Consider the following 24,824-nt stretch of genomic DNA (forward strand, 5'->3'; position numbering starts at 1 on the left):
TTAATGTATTTAAAACAAACGGGTTAAGCTTATTAGTGACTAACAAATTGTTGGCTTTGATTTTATTTGGTCATCTGTAAAACAAAATTAATGTGGGTTCCTCACATGATGCATATGTACATATTTTATATTATGTGTTTATTGTAACATCTTGTTTCGAAAAGTTTCTTATTTCGGGATTGTGGACAAGAATTGGATCGAGTAAAGGCCTTTGTAACACCCCGACTCCCAGGTACAAGTTTTAAGCATTATATGACATATTTATGGACCTACTTGACGAGTTGGTTGCCCCCAACTCGTCGTGTAGAGGCGGGTTAGCCCACGTAGATTACGGATCTACTCGACAAGTCGGAGGACCCGGACTCGACGAGTAGGAGCTGGGAGATGAAACCCTAATTTTTAGGGTTTGCACCCTATTTAAAGGGCCTTAAGTCCCTTCCTCCAGTCCTTTACCACCCCTTTGACGGCTGAGAGAAACCATAATCGATATTACCTTGCTCTTGAGTGTTTGCGAGGTTTAAAGAGTGATTTTGGTGCTTTGTGTGAAGAAGGTGTAAAGTATAAGAAGCTTGGAGCAAAAAGGAGCTTGTGGATCTGACTCTACTTCATCTTAGCATCATTTTAAAGGTAACAAGTCGTTACCTTGGCTTACCTTTTGCTAAATCTCTTCATATTTGGGTTTAGGGCCATCTTTAGCACATTTGGGAGTTATTTCGAGTATTGGGGCAAGATTTGAAGTTGTAACTTCAGATCTGGACTCCTGTTGGTCCCTATAGCTATAAAGTCATGAGATTTGGCAAGCTTGGGCCTTTCCCTTTGACTTAACCTTTCCTTCAGTCTAGTTTTGGCATTTAGGACCATGCATGTACGTAAAGTTTGTAACTTTACGTGGAAAACATGCCCTGGGAAGTTGGATCTGCAATATGGAGCTTTGGGGTGGCTTAAAAACATTTGTATAAGTGATGGACTGCGTAAACTTCACGAGTCGCTGTTAGGTGCAATTTGTGCACCTTTTTGCACGCCTTTTAGTCCCATTTCATGCATCTATTTAGCATAATTGTTCTTTCCTTTTTCTTGCATTTCATCATATTCATGTTAGTCTCTAGAACAACCTTATTTGCACACTTTCATGTCTTTTTCAGGTAAACCGGAGCTTGGAATGCGCTTTGGGAGGTGCCGGGAAGCATTGGTAAAGATTTCGGGGTGATCGGGCGAAGAACGAAAAAGTTGAAAAAAATCAAGTTGGGAGTCGGAGTCAGAAGGGTAAACGGGCCGTGTTGGATTTACACTGCAAAATCAACACGGGCCGTGTTGACCAAAAATGAAAGTTGTTGACCAAGCTGAACACGGGTCGTGCCCTTTTTGCCTTATGCTGAACACGGGTTGTGTTCGGCCCAAGAAAACTAACTTTTGGCAGTTTTTCTATTTTTCATATTACGGAAAATTGGGTCATTTTGGGAAAAACACAAGATATCAGAGCACATTTTGAGAGGGGATTTCGAAGGTTTTTGCAAGGATTTGATCATTTATCATTTGGAAACATTATTTCTCTTATTTGTAAGTTGTAATTGCACATTATTTCCATCTTTTATTCTTGTGATCTTGTTCTAGCCATGTGTGGCTAGAACCCTAGTTTCTCCAATTTCATGTTTTGACTTGTTGGTAGTGACTTCAATCATATGACATGATGTTTGTTCTTAATTTCTATCTAATGAATTTGATTTTGCTTCAATCGAATGTTTGATTCTAATTATGATTCGTATTGGCCATTTGAATTAGGGTTAGGTCATTCAAGTTATCTCTTTTACCAAATCCGTAATTGTTTTGTGAAATTGAACAAGTAACAAGCATTAAATTGATCTCTATTGAATGAATTTAGTGTAAATATTATTCATACACTTTTACACTCCCGAGCTTATGAGGAGTATTGGGTGTTGTTGGGAACATTCACATAAAGCTTCATACAATCTTATAATCTAATTCTAAGAGCTTGTTTAGATTAGGTTAATAAGATTAGGGTTAATCAAAGAGCTTGTTTTGGTGAATTAATGTGGTGAATGGGAAGTGTTAGAGCTAATTAGCACTTTCAAGTACCAACTTAGATAGAATTGAACGAATATTGTGTCATCTTTGAGTCACATTGCTAAGTTGTCATACATGAAGTTGGAGCCCTTACAAAATCTGAATTTAATTCACTCATTTCGCTGATTGCGTGTGTTTTTAATTTGTTTGTTTTGCCATTGCACTCTACCCCCCCCCCCCCTTTTTACTGTTAGTGACCATAGTACCTTGTGCAAAGAGGTATATACTAATTATCCCGTGTCTCTGTGGATCGACCTTGCTTGCCTTGTACTACCTTTTAGTGCAATATAGTGGGATTCTTTTGGAGTCTATCGTACCCCTTTATTTGTTGGGTTTGACACGCCTAACAAATTGCAGAGACACGGGATAATTAGTCTATACCTCTTTGCACAAGGTACTATGGTCACCAACAGTAAAAAGGGGGGGTTTTAGAGTGCAATGACTAAACAAACAAATTAAACACACGCAATCAGCTAAATGAGTGAATTAAATTCAGATTTTGTAAGGACTCCAACTTCATGTATGACAACTTAGCAATGTGACTCACAGATGACACAATATTCGTTCAGTTCTATCTAAGTTGGTACTTGAAAGTGCTAATAAGCTCTAACACTTCCCATTCACCACATTAATTAACCAAAGCAAGCTCTTTGATTAACCCTACTTGCCTTGTACTACCTTTTAGTGCAATATAGTGGGATTCTTTTGGAGTATATCGTACCCCTTTATTTGTTGGGTTTGACACGCCCAACAGTCGCTCAGCCGACTCGGTAAGTCGGATGATGGTTTCTCGTATTTGATTCTGCATGAACTTGGCGAGGCAGTAAGAGGACTCGACGAGTTAGATAGGGTTTTCCCGACTTCTGGACACTCTTGGACTTGACGAGTTGGTTGGAAACTCGGTGAGTCGGTTATGGTTTTATGACTTTCTGAGTTCTCAAGGAACTCGACGAGTTGGGTCAACATGGACTGTTGACTTTGACCGTTGACTTTAACTATGACCAAGGCTTGACCAGTTTGACTTCTAGGGGTATTTTGGTAATTTGGGAATTTATGAAAGTGGATCATCGCTAGATGTAGCTGTTGGACTTGGAGTTGCATTTGGTGGAGTTTGACTTTATCACTTTGAGCTACTCGTGAGGTGAGTTCTCATCACTATATCAACAGGGTCTAAGGCACTAACGCCGGCCCTTATCGGATTTGTATTCAGGTTTATTGCATGATATGCTTATCGATTTACATCTTGGTAGTTAGGATGGTGATATGCTTAGTGACCTGGTAGGTCGGTATCTTGATTTATAGGATGGTTGCTATGTTAGTGATCAGTTAGATCTGTATCCTGGTTATAGGATGGTTGCCATGTTAGTGATCTGTTAGATCCTTATGATTATCTGTACATGCTAGCTAGCGTATGATATTTATGTGTACATGTTAGTTGGATTGGGGGATTGGGTTGAGGCAGGTCCTGCTTTGTGCTGTAGGCCAAGATACCTGTAACAGCCCGGAATCTCAGGTATTGTTAAAATTATGTTTTGGGGTGATTTAAGAGGGGACTCGGCGAGTTGGAGCCTAGACTCGCCGAGTAGGGTCGCAGACTTGGTCGCGGGTTCGCGACTGGACTCGACGAGTCCGATATGGACTCGGCGAGTCTACGCTGTTTAGCGAAAACCCTAACCGTTCAGGTTTAGGTCGTATATAATGCACTTATAGGCTGTCATTGTCCGTCTTTAGTCGACTGAGAAGAACCCTAATCGGCTGTGGGCATCTAGAGCAAGATTGAAGGATATTAGGGCTTTGAAGAATTGTTGTACAAAGAGGGGAAGAGCTTTGGGCTAAAGGAACAGCAAGAGATTCGAGTTCTGCGGTTTGGGGACACAGAGAGTGCATATTTCAGGTAATAATTCGGATTCCTTCTGTTATATTGATGTGTGCATGGATTTAGGGTTTATGGAACCCATTTGGTGATTAAATGAACTAGTACCTTGTTACCCAACGTCTATAATCCTGTATTAGGACCTTTAGAGGTCCAGAAGGTCCCATGCTTGTGTATTTCGGGACGAGACTTATCTCAGGAAGCAGTTTGATCGACTGCATGGCGTGGACTCGCCGAGTCCGATGAACAGACTCGGCGAGTAGCTTGGAGATTGTCTGGAACTCGTCGAGCTGTTCTTCAGACTCGGCGAGTGGAGTCGGGGTGGCCCCGCGATTCTTCCAGGAGTAACTCGTCGGGTCAAGGAGGATACTCGATGAGTAGGTAGGGACTCTCAGAGAGTTGGAGAACGTCTAGACTCGCCGAGTCGCCATGACACTCGCCGAGTCCGGTCGAGTTGACCGTTGACCGTTGACCGTTGACCAGAGTTGACCTAAGTCTGACTTCTTAGGGATAGTCACACTTAGAAGATATAAGTGTTAATGAGAGATATGTGATGTTATAGGAAGGTTGTAGCTCGTCGGATTGTGCACGAGAGATTTCAGGAGTTGCTAGCTTTCAGCATTTACGAGGTGAGTCTTCTCACTATACTGTACCCGGAAGGGTTTGACTGTGTGACCGGAAGGTCGGATATGATATGTGATATGTATGATATATGTGGTAAGTTATTGTTATATGTGCTATATATGTTATGGGCCGGAAGGCGTTTATGTTATGGGCCGGAAGGCAATATGTTATGGGCCGGAAGGCAATATGTTGTGTGATGGACCGGAAGGTCGGCGTGGGTAGGACCGGAAGGTTTACCCAGCAGGGACGGAAGTCCCCTGAGACACATGGACCGGAAGGTCAGGGCCTGGAAAGGCGTATGTGCGTAAGTTGTATATTGGGGAACTCACTAAGCATTTATGCTTACAGTTGCTATGTATGTGTTTCAGGTACTAGTGCGGACCGTGGGAAGGCGCCGACGTGATTGATACACACTGGAGAATACTTTTATGATCTTGGGATTTTGACTATTTGTATTTGACAGAATACTTAAACTATTTATGCATTGTTTTGAATGAAATTACTCTATTTATAAAAAGAAAAATTTGTTTGAAAATTTGAGTTGTTACAATACCCAGGGCAGACTGGATAGACTATAGACTCGGGAGGGCATATAGTCAGGCTGAAGGCCCGACGAGCGGTACGGATAGGCTAAAGGCCCTGAGAGGCGGTCCAAACGTGCCGAAGGCTCGGAGAGCGGTCCAGATAGACTGATGTCATGTGAGGCGGTCCAGTCAGACTGATGGCTCATTATGCATGCTGTATTTGTTTATATGATATGATTATATCTGTATGGCGTTGGTATTTTGGGGGTAACTCACTAAGCCTTTGAGCTCACATTTATCGATTATTGTTTCAGCTACTTCTGATGATCGCAGGAAGGCGAAGGCGTGATCGTACAACTCTTCATATTTCATGATTTTATGATTTGATTCTAGGATACTCTGACATTATATTATTTTGAAAACAAGTTTTGTAATAATCATTGGTTTTGAAATGTTTTAAAAAGTTTAAATTTGGCATGATTTTTATGGATGTTACATGTTTGTATCAGAGCTTTGGTTTGAGTGAATTGGAGGAAACACTCGCGTGTCTCCAGCCTCAAAATGAGGATAAGATTTTAAAATGATTTTCTTAAAATGTTTTCAAAATAATAAAGGAGGATGCAAGTGTACGATCAGTCGGAGCTCGCGGATAGACCCCAAAATACCTTACTGATTATTTGATCTATGTTATATGTTAGAACAACATGCTATTACTAGGCTAGGGATCTTCAAGAATTTCATGATAGAATTGCCTGATTATATGATGCATGATAGCCTAGGGTTTTTCCGTATATGAAATTGACGTCATTATTGTAGTTGCTTAGTGTATGCATCACGACCGTACATAATTAAGATCTTATAGCCTAAGAATGTTTTGTTTGGCCTTATTTCATGTTCTTGTTTGATGAAGGGCTTAGGGTAGGATCAGGTATTCGAAAGTTTATAGGGTCCAGCGTTATGTATGGTTAGCATACACGAGTGTTGCAAGGTTGGTGGAAGTTTCATGGATGGGTTGTTTGGGATGAGTCTGCCAGTTATGAGATATTTAGCCTTCCTCTAGGAGTGAGGATTGAGTGCATGCCATGCTTACGTATAGTTTTAGGGCGTTGTGATAATACTTGAGACAAATATGGGTAAGTGTGGAAGGTAGTATGAGCCCGTACTACTGAAAGCACATGACCCATACACGTAGCAAGGAAGTCTTGTTATATGTAATATCTGATATCTTCCTGGTATATTTTTCAGCATGGTGGTGTGATAATAAATTCAGTATGAGTTTGTTATGATAGGTGTGACATCTAATGAATTTATAAAAAGTTAGGTAGGTGTTGGTGTGATAATAAAGTGGTAGGTGGATGATGATATATTCATAAACTTTACTGTTAGATTGTTAGATATGTTTTCAGAAAATACAATATTAGTAGTTGATGATTGGATTTACAACATTAGATTCATGAGAGAAAAAACATGTTATTTGAGTCTAAGGTCCGAAAAGTTCAAGTTCCGAATCCAAAATGGTACTTTGAAATGTGATATTTTGAATAAAGGAGTCATTTTTACAAAAACCAAAAACCCTTGGTATTTTTGTTAACCTTGTTTTTAATGGTTATTTTTGTTGATATTACACTAATAAAAGTAATTATAAAAACTAATAGATAATCGCAACATTTCTTGCTGTTCTAAAAAAAATAGATAACATAATTAAAAAATTGTTGTTGCGCTTATACATCATAGTCTAAGAACATTTGCATAAGTTTTCCAAAAACTGATATTGCACTTATAGTTCAACTGTTCAAGGCCTCCTAATTTACAAAACTTTTTTGAAGACAATATCAAATGGTGGGTTTTACTAAGAATAAAAGAAAATATTTCACTCAATTAATTTATTATATTATTTTACAGTTTTATCACTGGAACAATATATCATATAAAATATCTAAATTCTGTTATATTAAATTGAATTGTTGATGTCAATATCTCAAAATATGTTTACTAGTAGAGGGAAAAAAACATATTTGATTTGAAATTTTTTCAAGAAATTATTATATTTTTATACTATTAAAAACAATAAGTAATTAAGTATTTTGTAAGGATAAAACCTGAAAATTTAAAAGTAACTTTAATATAGATCTTATCTAGATAATGTAATTCGATTGATAAAACAAGATATATTCTTCTAAATTTTAGTAATCCCAACAAATATACATAAAAATGTATTAAAGATTAGTGAAATACTATCTTACTCTTTTCTAAACAACCGTGTTCTCTTAGTATTTAAAGGTTAGTTGCAAAAGCTTGACATGTGTCGTTGTAGTATAGTGGTAAGTATTCCCGCCTGTCACGCGGGTGACCCGGGTTCGATCCCCGGCAACGGCGCTTTTTTATTTTGTTGGTATCACGTTTTTTTGGGTCTATTGGGCTTATAAAGTGGGCTTGTATTTCATATACCGCAAAAGTCGTGGCTACGTCCACTAATTACTTGATATTTGACAATATAAAATGTTGGTGTTATATCCCAAAATCTTTATCTTTATGTATCAATAAACAAACATCTTATTACCAACCTTGGAGTTGTATCTGGTTATCCATATTTTATTCTACTTACTTCTTTTTGCGGGTTATCGGATTTAACTGCTTTTAATTTGATTTATTCAGTTTTAAGTCTTACGACTCACTCTAATGTATTTTTCTTGTTTTCTTCTTTTGCAGGATATAAGTTGTTCATGTTGAAAGTCATCTTGAGAAGTAATCGTTTTACCCCATATAGAAGCACAACTGTCAACATTTACTCCATCCTACCCCATTCCAAAAGTATTTGTAGGGTTGATGTTATTGTTGAGAGATATACAAAAAGAGAGCAACATGAAATGGAACCTCAAACATGCATTAATCTTCATAAGTTAGGGCTAAGGGCAAATGGCATATTAGCCCATCAAACTTATTGTGTTTGTTTTAAAATGTCACTCAATTAATATTTTTTATACATTAAGGGAATGAAGTACAAATTTACTGTTTTAAAAGGTCCTTATTTGACATGATACCGGGTATCCAGGTAGAATGTGGTGATGTATGCTTGACACTTAAAATGTTTGATGTAGGCCAACTTATTCTTTCAAGCATTTTGTCGAACACATTCTATGCAATTATTATATCTCTTTTTTTTTTTCTAACACCTTTGTGCATTTCTTATTTCCCCCATTGACTGTTAAACCTTTACCACAAACCCATTAACAATAACAACTTAATTTTAACAGTAATTATCTATGAACATGAGGAGAAAAGAAGAATGATTAAAGGGAAAACTAATTATGTTCTTGACAACCTATTCAATTGAATACATGATATCAGTTGGGCATTAAACAAAATCTTGACAAAACTGGGTTTTCATTCGATTTCAAGCCCTCAGGGATAGAAATTTGTACAGAATCTCACTAAATCGGGTTTTTCATCAAATCCGTTCTCGATCTCTGTTTTCTCTTCCATCGGAACCACCTGCAACTCGACCATGTTTTAATATCGGTCTCTCTCACTGCTCTGATCTTCATTGTCATCCGACCACCATCATTAGAACCGGATCACTTGTCAGTGCCGACACCCATCATCTTCCTTCAAGCAACAACCCACCGGATCGATGCCTTCAATATTCACCTCCTGCCTCCGCTCCGATATCATGCTACATGTGGTGAGCTCCAACAAAGAACCAAACAAAAAAAAACAAGTCTTCTCTAGGAGCATTGACCTACAGTCGTTGATCTCTTTTTTGTGTTCGCTCTCCAATACATTCAATTCCAAACAAAAACAAAAAGAGAAACGGACCCATTTCATCAAATGGTTTGCAATATTATATTTGGGATGGACTATTTCTTTTAGGCTTCTCACAAACTAGCTCTTTTGGAGAGGGAAAACCTGTTATAGTGGGAGGAGGTTGGAGGTGATGACGTTACAATTGAAATTAAAACCTATTATAGTGGGTCAAGTGAACAGGTCGAACGATAGTTTATGCCCTAAATGTACAAAAAAAAGTTTGTTGACCTTTTAAAATAAACACGAAAAGTTCAATGGGTAATATGATATTTGCCCTTAGCGCTAATGGGTTACGGATCCACCTTATACAAATGCTAAATAGAGATGGCAAAAACTTACACAACACGCTAACCCAACATGAACTCGACATAAATAAACGAGTTTAGGTAAGATATTTCAACTCGTTTAATTAAACGAGTTTGCACAACACGATAATTAAACGGGTAATATTAGAATTGAGAATTTAAACTCGAAAAATAACTCGTATATTTATATGCAAGTTTTTTGAAATCTTTAGATAAACTAGAAAACCCTAAACCAAAACCAAAATCATATGAAAAAAGAAATTTTTTAGATTAAGTCATTTTATAACGTGGAAATGACTTAGCTGTCCGAATCAAGTCAAGATTTCATTTTCAGTTTTTCTGTTCTCCGATTTCTGCTCTATCATAACTACACAATGCCATTGACCGCTCCTCATGATCCCGCCCCTTCATCTTCCCAACTTATAATCTTTCCATTTAGCACTCCAAACTTACTAAAAATTTAGTCTTTCCATCTCCCAACTACTACCTTTTCCAATTTTTATATTTTCTTTTTCGTCTATCCAATTCTTACTCTTTGGACATGTTTAGTGTTTTAACCTCACATGACACAACATACATTTCAAGATCTAACACCAAAACCAGACACAAAAATAAGCAGGTTGACACAACAGTCGACACAATAATTAAACAAATAAGCAGGTTGACACAACAGTCGACACAATAATTAAACAAATAAGCAGGTTGACACAACAGTCGACACAATAATTAAACAGATCGGGTTAATGTCAAATTCTCTCAACCCCTTAACTGTCTTGAAACGGCATGTTTGTCAAATCTAAGGAAAACCTCTCCATGGGACGATGATTGTGGCAAACGCCATATTGGCATCAAGATTCAAATCTCTCCCAAATTTCATACATTTTCCAAATTATTCCGCTTTGTAAATCGTGTGATTGATTAGCTACTTCCACACAATCATCAAACAAATCTTTCAGAAAAAGAAAAAAGAAAAAAAAAAAGTTGATAATTTAGCATTTACAACAAAAGTGTCATCGAAGTGAAGGGAAAACAAAAGGAAAGACCTACGACGTGCTCATTGTGTACATGTTTATCAACTCCACAAATACAATCATTTTTCAACATGATATAATATACTCACTCACAAGTCACAACAAGAAGAGAGATTTGCAATGTTTGTTGTTCTTGATGACATATATATATATTTCAAGATGTAAAAATGTGCCAATGGTGATCTGTCCCCATTTTTTCCTTAATTTTTTCAAGCCTTTTCAAAATCTCCAAGAACGAAGGTCTCTTGTTCATATCCGCATCCCAGCAGTTCTCTGTCAATCTATTATTTCCCAAAATAAAAAAATAAATTATCAAAATAAAATAAAAGACTTGTTACCTAAATAAGTAAAAAAAAAAAAAAAAAAAAACATACTCTCTGAGGTCAGGACTGTAACTTTTTGCCCTAAAAACAGGCCGCAGCCCTTCTGCTGCACATTTTGCTGCTTCATAAGGTTCATAATTTGACAACGGTGGATCCCCTTCAATCATCTGTATCATAATTCATAACATTTATTTAAATATAAATATAAATTCAAAATCTATTTTTTTTTTATAAAAACAAAAAAGAATTACCTGGTAGAGAATCATTGCGAAAGAGTAGACATCAACTTTCTTATCATATCTACGGTGCTTGAAGACTTCAGGAGCCATGTAACGATCTTTTTGATTTTTTTATTTCATAAAAAGATAAAAAGAAGTATAAATATTATGTGAGTAAATTTTATTATTAACAAATTATAAAATACATAAACATACAGCTTCCTGTTTCTCCAGTCATTTTGTAGACATCATGAGAATTTTGAACTCTAATAAGTTTGCTTAGTCCAAAGTCTCCAACTTTAAGATGGTCAGCATTGGAGTTGACTAAAAGAACATTCCTTGGTTTTAAGTCTCTATGAATTATCACATTTGGCTCAGTATGCATATAAGCCATGCCTCTGTACAAAAAACAAAATTTTAATATATATGTAACAAAATATGTATTATAAAATATTTAAAAAAAAAAAAAAAAGTACCTTGCAATGTCTAGAGCAAAGTTTATAGCTGTTGTTGGATTAAGAGCACCCTTTTCCTTCAGACACTGATGAAGATCACCCTGCATTTAAACATCGATGTTTATATTTTAAAAATATGATTTTCTTTTTTTTGTTTTGAGTTAAAAAAGTGAAAAAAGTTACCCCTCGTAAAAACTCGGTGACTAGCATTAAGGGTTTCTTTTCAGTAACAGCTCCAAGGAATTGTACTATGTTAGGGTGGCGAAGTTTGACCAGTAAGTTGACCTCGTGTCTAAAGTCCTGACTGTGTTAATAAATGAAAGAAAATTCATCAGATGACAATTACTTATTTTGATAGACTTATGAAGGGTATTTCAGTCAATGACAACTGAAAAATAAATGAGATGGATTTAATGTTATGACTCACATCACGAATCTGTCATCTGAGAGACTTGGAAGTATACGTTTCACAGCTACAGGTGTTCCACGCCAAGATGCTTTTATAATCTCACCAAAGGAACCCTATTATTATCAGTCAAATTTATTATTTACAGAAGAAAAACATAATTAATAATTTTTCTGGAATAAATAAATAAAAACAGACCTTGCCTACAATGTGTGAGCTTGTGAAATCAAGCTCCACAGGGTCAATTTCCCAGTCACACTTATTTGAAAGAGGGGGTAGCACAGGTTTTGGTTCAGAGTGGCTTCCATTTTGGCCCTGAAATTAAAAAAAAAAAAAAAAAAATGCTTAATTTTGAAGCCAATAAAAGTATAAGATCAAAAATAAGATTCTTGAAACATAACAAGTAAAGAATCAAGGTTGTATAATGGAGAATAGGAATTAAACTAATGTGATATATGTAACATGCTTACAGTAGAAATTAGGTATTCAACTTACCAATGACTTGCCATCGTGTAACTTCAGTAACTCAATCATGTTATGTTTTTTAGCTCCTTCTGCATCTGCTAGAGGCTGTCATGAGGAGTATTAACTTGAGAGAAGAGTATTATGGTAAGTTGAAAGTTAAATGGTAGATGCAGATTCACAACAGAAGCCAAAAATAAAATAAGCATCAACTGATTAGAAACTAGAAGCAGATTGGAAAAGGGAAGCAATTTGTTGTTCCACTGCCTTTAACTGTAATATTTGATTTGAAAAGATGAAGAGCACAATCAGTGTTGATATAATAGTAAATGTGTTGATATGATCAGTGTCCTTCACATAAACTCCTATGCTTTGTGCTTATAAGAACTAAAATCCTGATCATCACCGAAGAAGCCTACTCGGCATTCTCTTCTCATTAATCATGTAAGTTTCTGCAGCTATTTATGTTAAATTTTTCATGAATTTTGTCTGCAGAACAGCAAGGGCGTGTGCTGAAGATTCTGATTACAAATAACAGTAAGAAATTACAAAGAACCAACAACAAGGGCAGCATCAGGATCATGCCAGTCCAAATCAACAAGGAACTCTCACTAAATTTAAAGCAATAATTCAATGAACTGAACCCTAACATATTGATTCCAAAGTTCACCAATTTCAACCGAACCGCAGTAATCACCAATTCGACAAAATTAAACTAGCAAAACAGTTAGCATAGAGGTAATTTTGTGTTACCGTGTTCTTCCATCGATCTTGAGCATTAACATCAGCGCCATACTCGATCAAACATTTAGCAACATCGACCCATCCATGAAGTGAAGCAACGTGAAGCGGAGTTCGATTATCGTAATCCCTAGCATTAACCAAAGAGCGATCTTCGTCCAAAAGCTTCTTCACTGCAGCGGCATCGTTCTGGTGAGCGTGCCAAAGTATAAGCGAGGTCCGGCTCACTTTAGCTTTGTCCTTCTTCTTCGCCGGAGCACCACCGGAGTGGCCTGAGCTTCCTTCACTCCCGCTCATCCAATTAGTCGATCGATATGACAATCAGATTGATTGTTGTTCGAAATCCTGTTGGTTTTGGGGAGATTGAAATCGGTCGTCGGTGGTGCTACAGTTAGAAATTGATGAAGTGGATCGAAATGTCTTCACGTTTTCAACCGTCACGTTATTAATACTCCTTCGGTCCTTGTCCTTAGCCACGTATTTATTATCAGCAAATAATAAAGCTAATTTTTTTCCCAATTTTTTTTAAATAAATTTAAGGAAATACTACCTTTCATCTTTTTTTTTTTTTGGTACGTTTTATTTTTATCGTTTAATTTTGATTTTATTATTTAGCATTCATTTTAAATATTTTATTTGTGTTATAAATTACTTGATAAAACTTATAATAACAAAAAGACATTTAAAATATAATTATTATATATTAAAAACAAAAATATTTTGGATAAATTACATGAATGGCCCTTGTGGTTTGGGATAATTTGCAGTTCCAAACAATTTTTTTTTTAATTCGGACCATCCCAAAGGTTTTTTTTGTTTCGAATTTGGTCCCTAAATGATATGAAAAGACACAATTGCCCTTACTGATTTATTTTACAATTTATTGTTTATTAATTTATTAAAAAAAGGTTAATAAAATATATCCCTTTTATTACTAAGGCGTTGTTTGATTTTCTGAAACAAATTAATGAAGTCTGCGGACCACCTCTGCAACCCTCTGCAGTAGAAGAGGTGGACCAAACGGCTGCAGACTGTAATAAGAAACGTGTTTGTTTTTTTAACATTTGCATACTGCTGCAAATATTACAAATTAAAATAAACTAATTTTATAAACCGAAAATAGCTTTTTAATACGTAAAATTTAATAATGTATAACATTTCGGTAAAAATTAATGATATTTCAATAAAAAATAATGATATTTCAACAAAAAAAAAAATAAAGATATTTTAGTAAAAAATAATGATAATTCATCAAGAAATTATCATTATTGAATATCAAAAAACGAAAAATAAACTCAACAAAAATAAACGAAAAAAATAAAAAAAAATGTGAAATAAAATTTTAATAACATATAATCAAAATTTCAGCAATAAAAAATGAAGAAGAAGAGGTTGGAAGAGGCCGTACAAGTGTTGCGCCAAATAGAGCACGCGCAGAGGTTTTTGACTCAGAAGACTTCTAAAAAACAAACAACTGCGAGATTAAAAGTGTTGTGTGGGTGCTACGCCGCGCAGCAATAAGAAGTTTGAAGAAGTTTTTTCCAAAAAACAGACAGCACCTAACTCCTCATTTTTGCCTAATACCAAAAGAGAAGACATTCACTTTCTTGCATGAAAAAGCCACATGGCCTCCTCTTTGTCTCATACTCTCGCCAGAAAAATCCATACTGTTGCCGCATCTCGTCGGTCGTCACTACTCAATGTACTTAGTCAAAAGACCGCACGAGACAGAATCACAACCTCCACTTCCTTGCCTACACTGCCACATCCTCGTTTGTCTCGTCTTCTCGCTGAAGAACCCATAACACCGCCACTCTGTCGTCGGTCGTCACTGGGCTATCACACTCCTTTAAAACACCATCGACTCCTCCATCTTCAAACCATGCCCATGAAATTTCTTCCTGCCTTAAGTTCCACCCTCCACCTTGTCATCTCCTTTTACCTGTTATACCTACTCAGACCATTTAATCACCACCAAAAACTGATCAAAATAAACAAAATTTTTCTATTTCTCTACAAACCAGATTTGATGATGGACGGCGATGATGTTAAGAGGATGAAATTGTGTGCTACTATTGGGGCTCGTTGTGGCAATGTTGTTACGGTTGGGAAGAAAATAAATGGCTCGTTTCTTATCACCAGATCTGATGATGGCATGTTTCTTTGAAATCTGATCAAACCGATTGGAATGAACACCAGATCTGTTTCTTTTGAAGTATTTTTGTGCCGGGAAAAGAAAGATGGAAGTGATTGAATAAGGGTTTGTTTCTTTAAATTCTGATAAAATAAAAGGGAAAACACCTCTCGTATGTTTCTTTTGAGTTTTATTTTGTGCAAGGAAAAGAGAAATGTATGTTCCCTGCTAGTGTAGATGGAAGAGGGCTTTTGTTATGCCATTAACGACATTGGGTTCAAGAAAACAAAAATTCTGGCAAAGGGGAGCGATGGTCTCACCAGAGAAGATGAAATGGGGTGGGAGGAGCAAGGTATGTAAGGGTGGGGTAGTGGGAAAATTTCAATTTTTGTATTAAAATGTAAAATTAATAATAATAAGAATAAAAAATAAAAAATTATTAGAAAGTGGGCAAAATAGTCATTTAATGTGGGTTAGGTACCAAACTCGAAACTAAAAATAAAAAAATAAAAAAAAAACACTTTAGGGATGGTCCAAGTTAAAAAAAAAAAGTTATTAGGGACCAAGCGTGCAAATTACCCAAAGCACAAGGACCATTCGTGTAATTTACCCAAATATTTAAGGTCAAAGTCGAAGAATAAAGAGTAAATTACACGATTCATCCCTTGTTCAAGTGTCAAATTGCACGTTTAGTCCATATTTTCAAAAACTAACTCGGACCGTCCCTTATATCGTTAAAAATTACATGTTTCATCACTTAAATCACTTACCAGACATAAAATGTCTATTTTGTCCTTATTCCTTTATTTTTGATTTATTTTTGATTGTTATTATTATTAATTATAATTTTAAAGAAATCATTAAATAATTGGGCCCCATCTTCATATATTCTTCTTCTTCCTTTTTTTCTTTCATAAACCACCACCCACCTACATATTCTTACTTTAATCTTCCTCATCAGCATCTCCGGTGAGATTGTCGTCGGTGCTTCACCACCGCTACATCACCGTCGGTGCTCCACCATAACCACATCGATGCTGCTCCGTACCCAATAAAGACATCATTCGGTGTCATCTCCATCTTTATCACCCACTACCGATAGGAACCTAAAACCCTAGCTAACCAACTCCCCCGCCGACCTTCCTCTTCGGCCTACTTCACCCCTGAACGTCGGCGATACCGCCTCCGGTCTCCTTCACCTATATTATCACTTATATCATCACTGAACACCGCCTCAGATTTGCAAGTAATCGGATATGTTGAAACCACGTGAAACAGTCCTCCATTTCCGTCAGATATGTTGGCTTACCACCGGATACGTTAGGTTGTACATTAGCAAAGATGAGTTTGGGTGAAGAAGACGAAGCCACCTCCGACAACCACAACCTACAGTGTAGATCTGCAAACAAGTGGCGATGGTGGCTCCATCTTTATCTCTCTTGCTCTCTCTTTCTCTGTATCGCATTAGTAAACACAAAAATGTTTGTTTGTGTTTCCCTGCTCCGCCTGGTGTTTCTACAAGACCTGGTAGTCGACGCTGGTGGCTTAAGGACTAACTGGGAAGAAGAACGAGGAAAGAAGGGGTTGTCGACGATGTTTTTGAGAGAAAAAGAGGTGGTGGTCTAGTGTTGTTGTGTGGTGGTCCGGCAGTAGAAGCTGAACCGAAGAAGATAAAATGATGATAGAGGATTAAAGGGTATGGTTGGGGTTAATGTAAAGCATAAGTGTTTGTAGTGGTGGACCCTTTTTTGTTTTTCTTTATTTTTTAATTTTTTAATATTGTAAGGGTCAAATAGTCATTTTATGTTCATCAGGGATGGTTCGAGTGAAAAAAAAAACATTGTAGGGACGGTCCGAGTTAATTTTTGAAAATAGAAATTAAACGTAAAATTTGACACTTGGACGAGTCACGAATCGTGTAATTTACTCAAGGATAAAAAACCTCAAAAGTTAAAAGTGGACAATAAATATGAGACGAGAGGAGTAATATTTATTCTTTTTTTTTCATATTTAATAAACTGATTTTATATGCGGTTGACGGATTAACTTGTTAAAAGTATTTAAATATTATTATTATGACCGTATATCTTAAGTTATAGCTTATTTGTCGTACATGTGCTATTTACATGACAAATTAAAATAGAAAAAATGATTATGTAATTATCTATTTGTTTTCTTTAAATTTTGGCAGTTTTTTTGTACACACTTAACCGTTGAACTTGTTAGAATTCTTCAATATCATTTATCTGAGAGGGTGTTTGGCTAAGCTTATTTAAAATGATAAGCACTTTTTAACTTATAGATTATCAACGGTACCAAAATTAAGTTTTTAAAAAAGTGTTTGGATTAGCTTATCTGGTGTCAAAATGCCATAAGTTGATAAGTCATTTTTAGTGTTTGGCAAAATGACAAAAAAACCTTCTAGAAATGTTGGACAACTATAAGTTATTAGGAGTTTTGATAAGTTAGGGGTTAGTAGTAACTTTTTACATTCCTAATTTTATGGCCAATTAAAAATTATCCCCATCGGCTTGACGCCCAAAAAATATACATTTATTACTTGGTCAACTATAACTCATGTCACATCGGTTCTATGCCATCCTTTCTACAATAACCGTAGTTCTTTTCAAATGAGTGTCAAACTCTTGGACTTCTTAGCTATTGGTGGTACTCAAACTTGCACCCGGTCTTTATTCTTTGTTGGACCTTCACTCCTAAACTTTGACTTACTAACGTAATTTTTCATCGAAGGATCCTACTCCTTCTCAAGTTGGGTCATAGGCTGAATCCAAAGATAAGGTATTTTCCTTTGGCTATAATATCAGACTGAATGATCACGTTCTAACGACCTTCCATTCACAATGCAACGAACTTGACTCTTGTCTTCACGAGTCCAACATATAACATGGAAGATACCTTCCTTCATATTCTAATATGGTATAGTCACATCTTAGCAGGTCACATTTTTAGGTATTGGTTGCTTAATCCTAACGATAATTGCAATTCTTTTGTTGATCACTTCGATCATCTCCTTCTCCAATCTTTGACTAAAGTCGATCTCTACGCCAGAAATGGTTCATTAAATCAATCAAATCACTTCGCAATTTAATCAAAATTGATTCTTTATGACTAATAGGGTCTTAACAAAATCATCTTCCTAATCATCACTAGAACTCAGGTAATGATGATACATACAAAACAAACTAAACTAGTAGTGCCTTGGTAACCTCGTGTTTCTTCCTGATTTAAGTACGGATCCTGTGCATCCGGTAGTACATGCATATACTACCTTTCAGACATATACATACTCTTCCCAAGAACTGTCTTGCAGTACCCAACTCACTTCTATACATAATAACCAAAAAGCAATTTAACACATACAAATGTGTCCAAATAAGCACATGTCCAAAAAGACTCTATTGGGCGCTCTAATAGTGGCTATGCGTTTTACCACGCACATACGAATCTTTCTTGACTCCTCTTCAAAGATACTTCCCGCGCATATTGTAGATCCTTACTCCAATCTCCTTAAATCTCTTTCTCCAAACAAAATATGGTCTCCAAGGGTTCCTTGGTTGCTTTTTGTCGAGAATCCCAGCAGCTCTCAATGCATGGCCATTAATTATGACCTAAAAACTAGTATTTATACTAGCCTAATTATGTCTTCCACATCGTGGAAATATGGTCGCCATGCCTGGGGAATCACTTAATTTGCATAATCAGCAAGTCTTCAAATTAATCAAGAAGCTTCATTATTGCCATAGCGTGGACCAGAGTTAACCACACCATGGAGTCCTCAGAAAACACGTTCTTCTCCTTTCTCTCCTCTTCCATGCAAAATCTAACCTCCAAGTTTCCAACTTTGCTCAGTTTCAACTATTTTCCTCGAAAATGTCTTTATTGGGCTATAAAATAGAAATTAAACTTTTAAGCACCTAATATCTTTATTTTTAACCAAATTATAGCTTAAATGTGTTGAAATAACACACAAATATGTATATAAATATGGCAATATCAATATGTCAATAAGGTAACCATAGGTGGATAGAGTACACTGTTTGAACGTATAGGTCATTTACACCTATAGGTTGCGGTCTGCCAATGTATGGTTCATTTGATGGGATTTAAGTAAATGAACAAAATTAAAACCCTTAAGTTTGCATGCAACCCAAATAAGATCTATGTTTTCTCTATTGAACCTATAACTAAGAACATCAAAAAGAAAACCTGGAAACCCTAGGATATTTTCGAAATTAATATAAGAAGGTTTTAGGATTACATACCTTTTAGTTGTTATAGCAAAAACTAGAATTCATCTTTGTTGATCTCTTCAAAGCAAGCACCACAAGTGTCGTGCCTCTAATGGAATCAGACCCAAAGCAAGCAAGAGGATAATATAATAGAGAGGAGAAGGGAGGAAAGATTCCGTCCAAGATTGGGAAGAAAAGTAGCGACTGAAATATGGGACCTAAGGGTTCCTTATATTGTTGAGGAAATTTGGTGTCAAAGCTAGGGTTTAAGGGATATGTCTGAGATCCATTTGATTGGTGACCAAGCAGCCCAATCCCTTTACCCAAGGGTCTTGGACGAAAAAATATTAGGCTTGACGTAGAGATTTTCATCCACCTCATTCCATGAGGTTCTAGAGCTTTCCTTTCTCAACTATCATTAAATAACCAAACAGTCACTGTACTTTTAATTAGTCCAATTAATCCCAAAATTAATTCCAATTAATTTATGATTAATTATTAATTAAATAATATGATTTCTAATTAATATATTATTTTTATAACGTATTAATAAACTATATATTTAATTTATTATTCACATAATAAATTAATCTCTCTCTATAAAAAAATCATCCTATCCAATTGTCAGGTTTGTGCGCAACCCAAAAGGACTGTGATACTATCAATTCAAGTATATATCAATTTTAGTTATGGGCTTAAACACCTAATCCAACAGTCTCCCACTTGGATAAACCTATAACTATAATTGCTAATATAACTTTTGAATCGATCAGCAAATTGTAGCTTCCAAAAGTCGATGTCAAATTTTGGCCATGTCAGTTACGTGTCCTAAGATAAGTTATCATATAATCCTCCGTTCTGCAAGATATCATTCGAACATAAGACATGGAATATAATCAATCTCATTGTCCAAGATTTCGTTTCCTGATTTTTGATTTGTAATGACATATAACTTCTAATTGAACACATCAATTTAGTCATGGTCGGAAGATATCGTTTTTCCCGTTAGGGAAAAATGAACAAATAAGTCAACACAAAATCACCGAGGGGCCCAAAGATATCGCTTTTCCCGTTAGGGAAAAATGAACAAATAAACTTTGACTTATATGCTTTCACCATTTACTCATCAGATCATGCATGACAATATGTTTTATAACATCAATTTCCTGATGCATTTACATATTATTGTCTCTGGGTGTGTGTTAAACAAATACTTAAATATCCATTTCTAAGTACTCATGAACATAGCAGCAATATCATTGCTATGTATAAAAATCTTTAGACAATCTACGATTCCATTCATGACAATCTTAATTCACTACCTACTTCCAAAAGTATGATCGACTGTGGAATTTGAATAATTGAATTATTTGGGAAGTAAAACATGCAAAAATGAAACATAAGAATAAACAATTGACAAAAGGTAGTAAAGAAACTCATAAATAATTCTCTATTATTTAATCACCAAAAGTCAATTACATTTATTTTTTTACAAGTTTCAAACTAACTATCTAACTACTAAAACTAATATCATCTCTCAGACCTATACTCCTGGCATGCTGAATGTGTTTGGCCCTACTCAGACCCTTCGTAAGTGGATCGGCAGGATTCTCTTCAGATGAAATTCTCTTCATAGTGAGGTGACCTTCTTCCACTATATGTCTGATGAAATGGTATTTTTTGTCAAAATGTCTTGATCTTCCATGATCTCTTGGTTCCTTTGTCAAGCAAACGCTCCTTCATTGTCACAGAAAAGTTCCATCGACTCCTTAATGGTTGGAACAACTCCAAGATCTCCGATGAAGTTCTTCAACCAAATGGCTTCCTTTGATGTTTCACTTTTCTGCTACGTACTCTGATTCACAGGTAGATTCATCTACTGTCTCTTGCTTGCAACTTTTCCAAGTAATTGCTCCTCCATCTAAAGTAAGCACCCAACCAGATTGAGAATGGAAGTTGTCTCTATCTTTCTGAAAATTGGCATCACTATACCCATTTACTTTCAATCTATCACTGCCACCAAGTACTAGGACCTAATCCTTAGTCCTTCGCAGATACTGTGACAACCCGAAACTTTTTCGGTTAACGTTAGCCCGATTCCGTCAAATAAATTTTGAATTTTATTTTGTTCCGTCAAATTCTTATATCTTGGAAAATCATTAATTTATATAATTAAATTTTATATAAGAGTCAGAACCAAAAATCACGTGAAAACCCAAGTTTTTCTTCAAAAATCAGCAAAATCCGGTCAGACTGGTGTTCACGGCCGTGAACCCGATCACGGTCGTAAACCGTTCATGGATGGTGGACCCCACCACCGACCATGAACCCAGCCTATATATATGTGTGTTCTACCCTCATTTACACTTTTCTGGCCGAAAACTCATCTATCTTCTCTCTAATCTCCCAACCGCAAACTCAAGATATCCTCATTTTCTTCTGAAAATCATCAAAAATCACCTTTGGGTGCTGTTGTGGAACCTCTAAAACGTGTTTTTCATCGAATCAGCAAACCCCTGTTGAAGGGTGTACGGCCGTGAACCCTTCAAATCTTCAAGGGCCGAAATCATGTTCACGGCTGCAAACCATTCAAGGACCATGAACCCTTCAAATCCTCACCAAGAACTGTTTACGGCCGTGAACACTTTCCAGCAGTGAACACTTTGGAAATCAAAAACCCTCCATTCACTTCATTAGTCTCGGTAACATTCCTAAACCGAAAGCAAGTGTTTTCCAACACTATAATTAATGGTTTCACTAATAATACGCAAATATGTGCTTAATTATTATTAGGATTCCGTTAACTTAGCGTACAACAACTCGAGGGTCCTCATTCCAACCTCGTTGTCCGGCATTCACGCAATCAACAGTGAGTTCATACCCCTACGCTTTTATTATTTTAACGTTTTCAGGGGGGATACAAGCCAATCACAAATAGTTTTTGTGAACTTTATACACAAAATTTCAAACAAGATTAAAACTGATGCAATTAACACAACCAAAAGATCACCACATTTTATGAAATATTTAAATATCTTATCACTTTTGTAACATGCTGAGCATAAGTGAAGTTTTCAACTCACAATTATAATTGCATAGTTTTCAGAACTATACATGAACCGAGTACTTAACATACATGCAAACTATAATAGGTATAGTTTGGGACTTCAATACACAATTTCACAATTTTAGAGTTTATACATTAACAAACATATAAACTATGGTAGAACTAGTTTATGGTATACATTACTATCTTTCGGATAACAAGGGTACATTACTAAATAATTATTTAAGTATAATTATTTCTACTCTACAAGACATACATTCAGATTCAAGTACGAGAGAACATAACAATGCACGTAAACTAGTTAATACAGTGTTGTGAGACATCACTTTAATTGTACCCTTCGGGGTGCGGGCTGAATCATATCATAGTATAGCCAGAGTCTCTTGGAGGAAGAGCATGACATTTGTGAATAAATCTATTCGGGATTGACTATCCCACACCTGAACTGCTAGCTACAGTTAGGCAGACACGACTGGGGTGACAAATTTCATAATGCACGACGTCTGAAGAACATCATAGAGGTCACTAGGTCATATCAAACATGGTTATACGAACTCACAACAGTATAAACTAACCTTTTGTTTACGGAATTTCATTCTTCATTAGTTTTATTTTCATTAATAGAACTACTACATACTACAACTAGAGGATTCCAGGGATTTCAACGCATGATTTTATTTTAATTAATGAAACTACTATACATATTGGTGCTATCCAGGGTTTTCAAACAGAATATTCTATACATACTGGTGATAGCCAGGGTCTTCATAAAAAAGGGTTTTCATTCAAAACAATATTATACAATACATATATTGGTAACCAGATATATGAACTAATACATTATGGAACACCGTAACGAACTCACATGTTAGAAATATTGGATTTTCTTGGAAACATACAAACATTTCACAGATTCATCAACAGGTTTTCACTACAAAAACATGCTTATAAACTCACCAGCTTAATGTTGATACTCTTTTCAAAACCGCTTGTATTCTCAGAAAAGCAGTAGATATACTTCCACAACTTTTGAGAAGACGGAGCGTATAGAGTCACGTCTTTTTATATTTTTCTATACTTTTGGTGTATACAAATATGTATCAAAGAGATGTAAATATTTTACTTATTCAATGTAATGGTTGTGTTTACTTTGATTACTATGATGCAATTGTTGTGATACTATACATGACGTCCTCCATCCCCGAACGTTTTCGCCGTTTCGGTTTGGGGGGGTGACAGATTGGTATCAGAGCTATTTTTTATAGTGAACTAAGTATATCGAACCTTACATGGTATACAACTATAAACACTAAAGGCGCCGAAGCGCTCTAAAACGAAAAGTATACTTTAAAATATAAGTATTTTACAAGAAGTATACAAGTATACATACGTACAAGAAGCTGTAACATAGTAAGAATTACATAAAAGTATTTAGGGCGAGTTTGGAAACTACAATTAAACCTGAATAGTTATGTAGTCATATATGGGGCCAATATAACCCGATCTACTATATTTGTCCGAGATATGACCAACATGTGTTTGGGAGTGACTGTGGTATTGCGACAAGTCTAAAACTCACCAAATCCTATACTAATGAAGCACATAGTTAAAATACTATAGGAGTATTTTATGGTTCTATAACACTGCACATAATTGTTACAAGTAGTACTAATCCTCACAAATGAAAGACCTGCAATTCCTTGTTTATGTTAGTAAACTTTTATTGTAGATCTTTGTTATCGATGTGGGATTAAGATATATCTTGCTCGAAAATATCCGATTCATGATCAATATAAGGCTTATCGTCATTTTCCCCTTGTATCTTTTAGAGAAAGATGCCTCCCAAGAAGAGACCCAACAGAAAGAACGACGATCCTCCAACAGATCCACCGCCACCACCTCCTCAGTTCGATCCAGCTATGTTTCAAGCAACAGTTACAGCCGTTGTGGTTGCCGCAATGTCGCAGATCAATTCTGGCGGCTCTAGTGGATCGGGAAGTGGTTCCCATCCCCTTAATCTTGATGGTGGTCAAGGACACCAGAAGGAGTGTTCCTACAAAGACTTTATAAACTCGAAACCCAAATTCTTTGACGAAATGGAGGTGTCATTGCCCTAGCTCGTTGGTTCGAGAAGATCGAATCAATTTTTGAGATATGTGCGTGTTCCGAGGCAAACAAGGTGAAGTTTTCCACCTGCACCTTCATCGATAGAGCACTGACTTGGTGGAATAGCCAAGTCAAATCCCTAACTCTGCCGCTAGCCAATGCCATGGGTTGGGAGAGTTTGAAAGAGTTAATGCTTGCACAGTATTACCCAAGGGGAAAGATGCAAAAGCTGGAGCACGAGCTCTGGAACCTGAAGATAAAGGGTTTCGACATTGCTGCGTACACAGCTAGGTTCTGCGACCTGGCTCTTTTGTGTCCCGAGATGGTCACCATGGAAAGCAAGAAAATCGAGAGGTACATATGGGGATTGACACCCTAACTCAAGGAAACATCTTGGATGCTAAACCTATCACTTTTGA

The 24,824-nt window shown here is 36.2% G+C and overlaps 1 protein-coding gene, 1 long non-coding RNA gene and 1 other non-coding gene across 3 annotated transcripts; 1 reads left to right on the plus strand and 2 right to left on the minus strand.

Annotated features, from left to right (window-relative positions):
- The first annotated feature begins 7,407 nt into the window (after window positions 1–7,407).
- Window positions 7,408–7,479, plus strand: TRNAD-GUC (transfer RNA aspartic acid (anticodon GUC)). Its single transcript has one exon. It is a non-coding gene; the product is annotated as a tRNA-Asp (tRNA).
- Window positions 7,480–10,180: 2,701 nt separating this feature from the next.
- LOC111879066 (integrin-linked protein kinase 1) lies at window positions 10,181–13,278 on the minus strand. Its single transcript, XM_023875544.3, has 10 exons — window positions 12,861–13,278; window positions 12,141–12,215; window positions 11,844–11,960; window positions 11,667–11,761; window positions 11,423–11,543; window positions 11,261–11,340; window positions 11,001–11,182; window positions 10,818–10,903; window positions 10,618–10,733; window positions 10,181–10,524 (listed from the first exon to the last, which is right to left on the minus strand). The coding sequence occupies exons 1-10, from the start codon at window positions 13,143–13,145 to the stop codon at window positions 10,398–10,400; spliced, it is 1,284 nt and encodes a 427-aa protein (XP_023731312.1). The 5' UTR covers window positions 13,146–13,278; the 3' UTR covers window positions 10,181–10,397.
- Window positions 13,279–14,199: 921 nt separating this feature from the next.
- On the minus strand, window positions 14,200–15,468 carry LOC128133026 (uncharacterized). The gene is made up of 2 exons (XR_008231223.1): window positions 14,870–15,468; window positions 14,200–14,799 (listed from the first exon to the last, which is right to left on the minus strand). It is a non-coding gene; the product is annotated as an uncharacterized LOC128133026 (long non-coding RNA).
- Between the last annotated feature and the right edge of the window lie 9,356 nt (window positions 15,469–24,824).

Source organism: Lactuca sativa, chromosome 3 (assembly GCF_002870075.4).
Source record: "Lactuca sativa cultivar Salinas chromosome 3, Lsat_Salinas_v11, whole genome shotgun sequence".
In the NCBI taxonomy this organism is placed as follows: domain Eukaryota; kingdom Viridiplantae; phylum Streptophyta; class Magnoliopsida; order Asterales; family Asteraceae; genus Lactuca; species Lactuca sativa.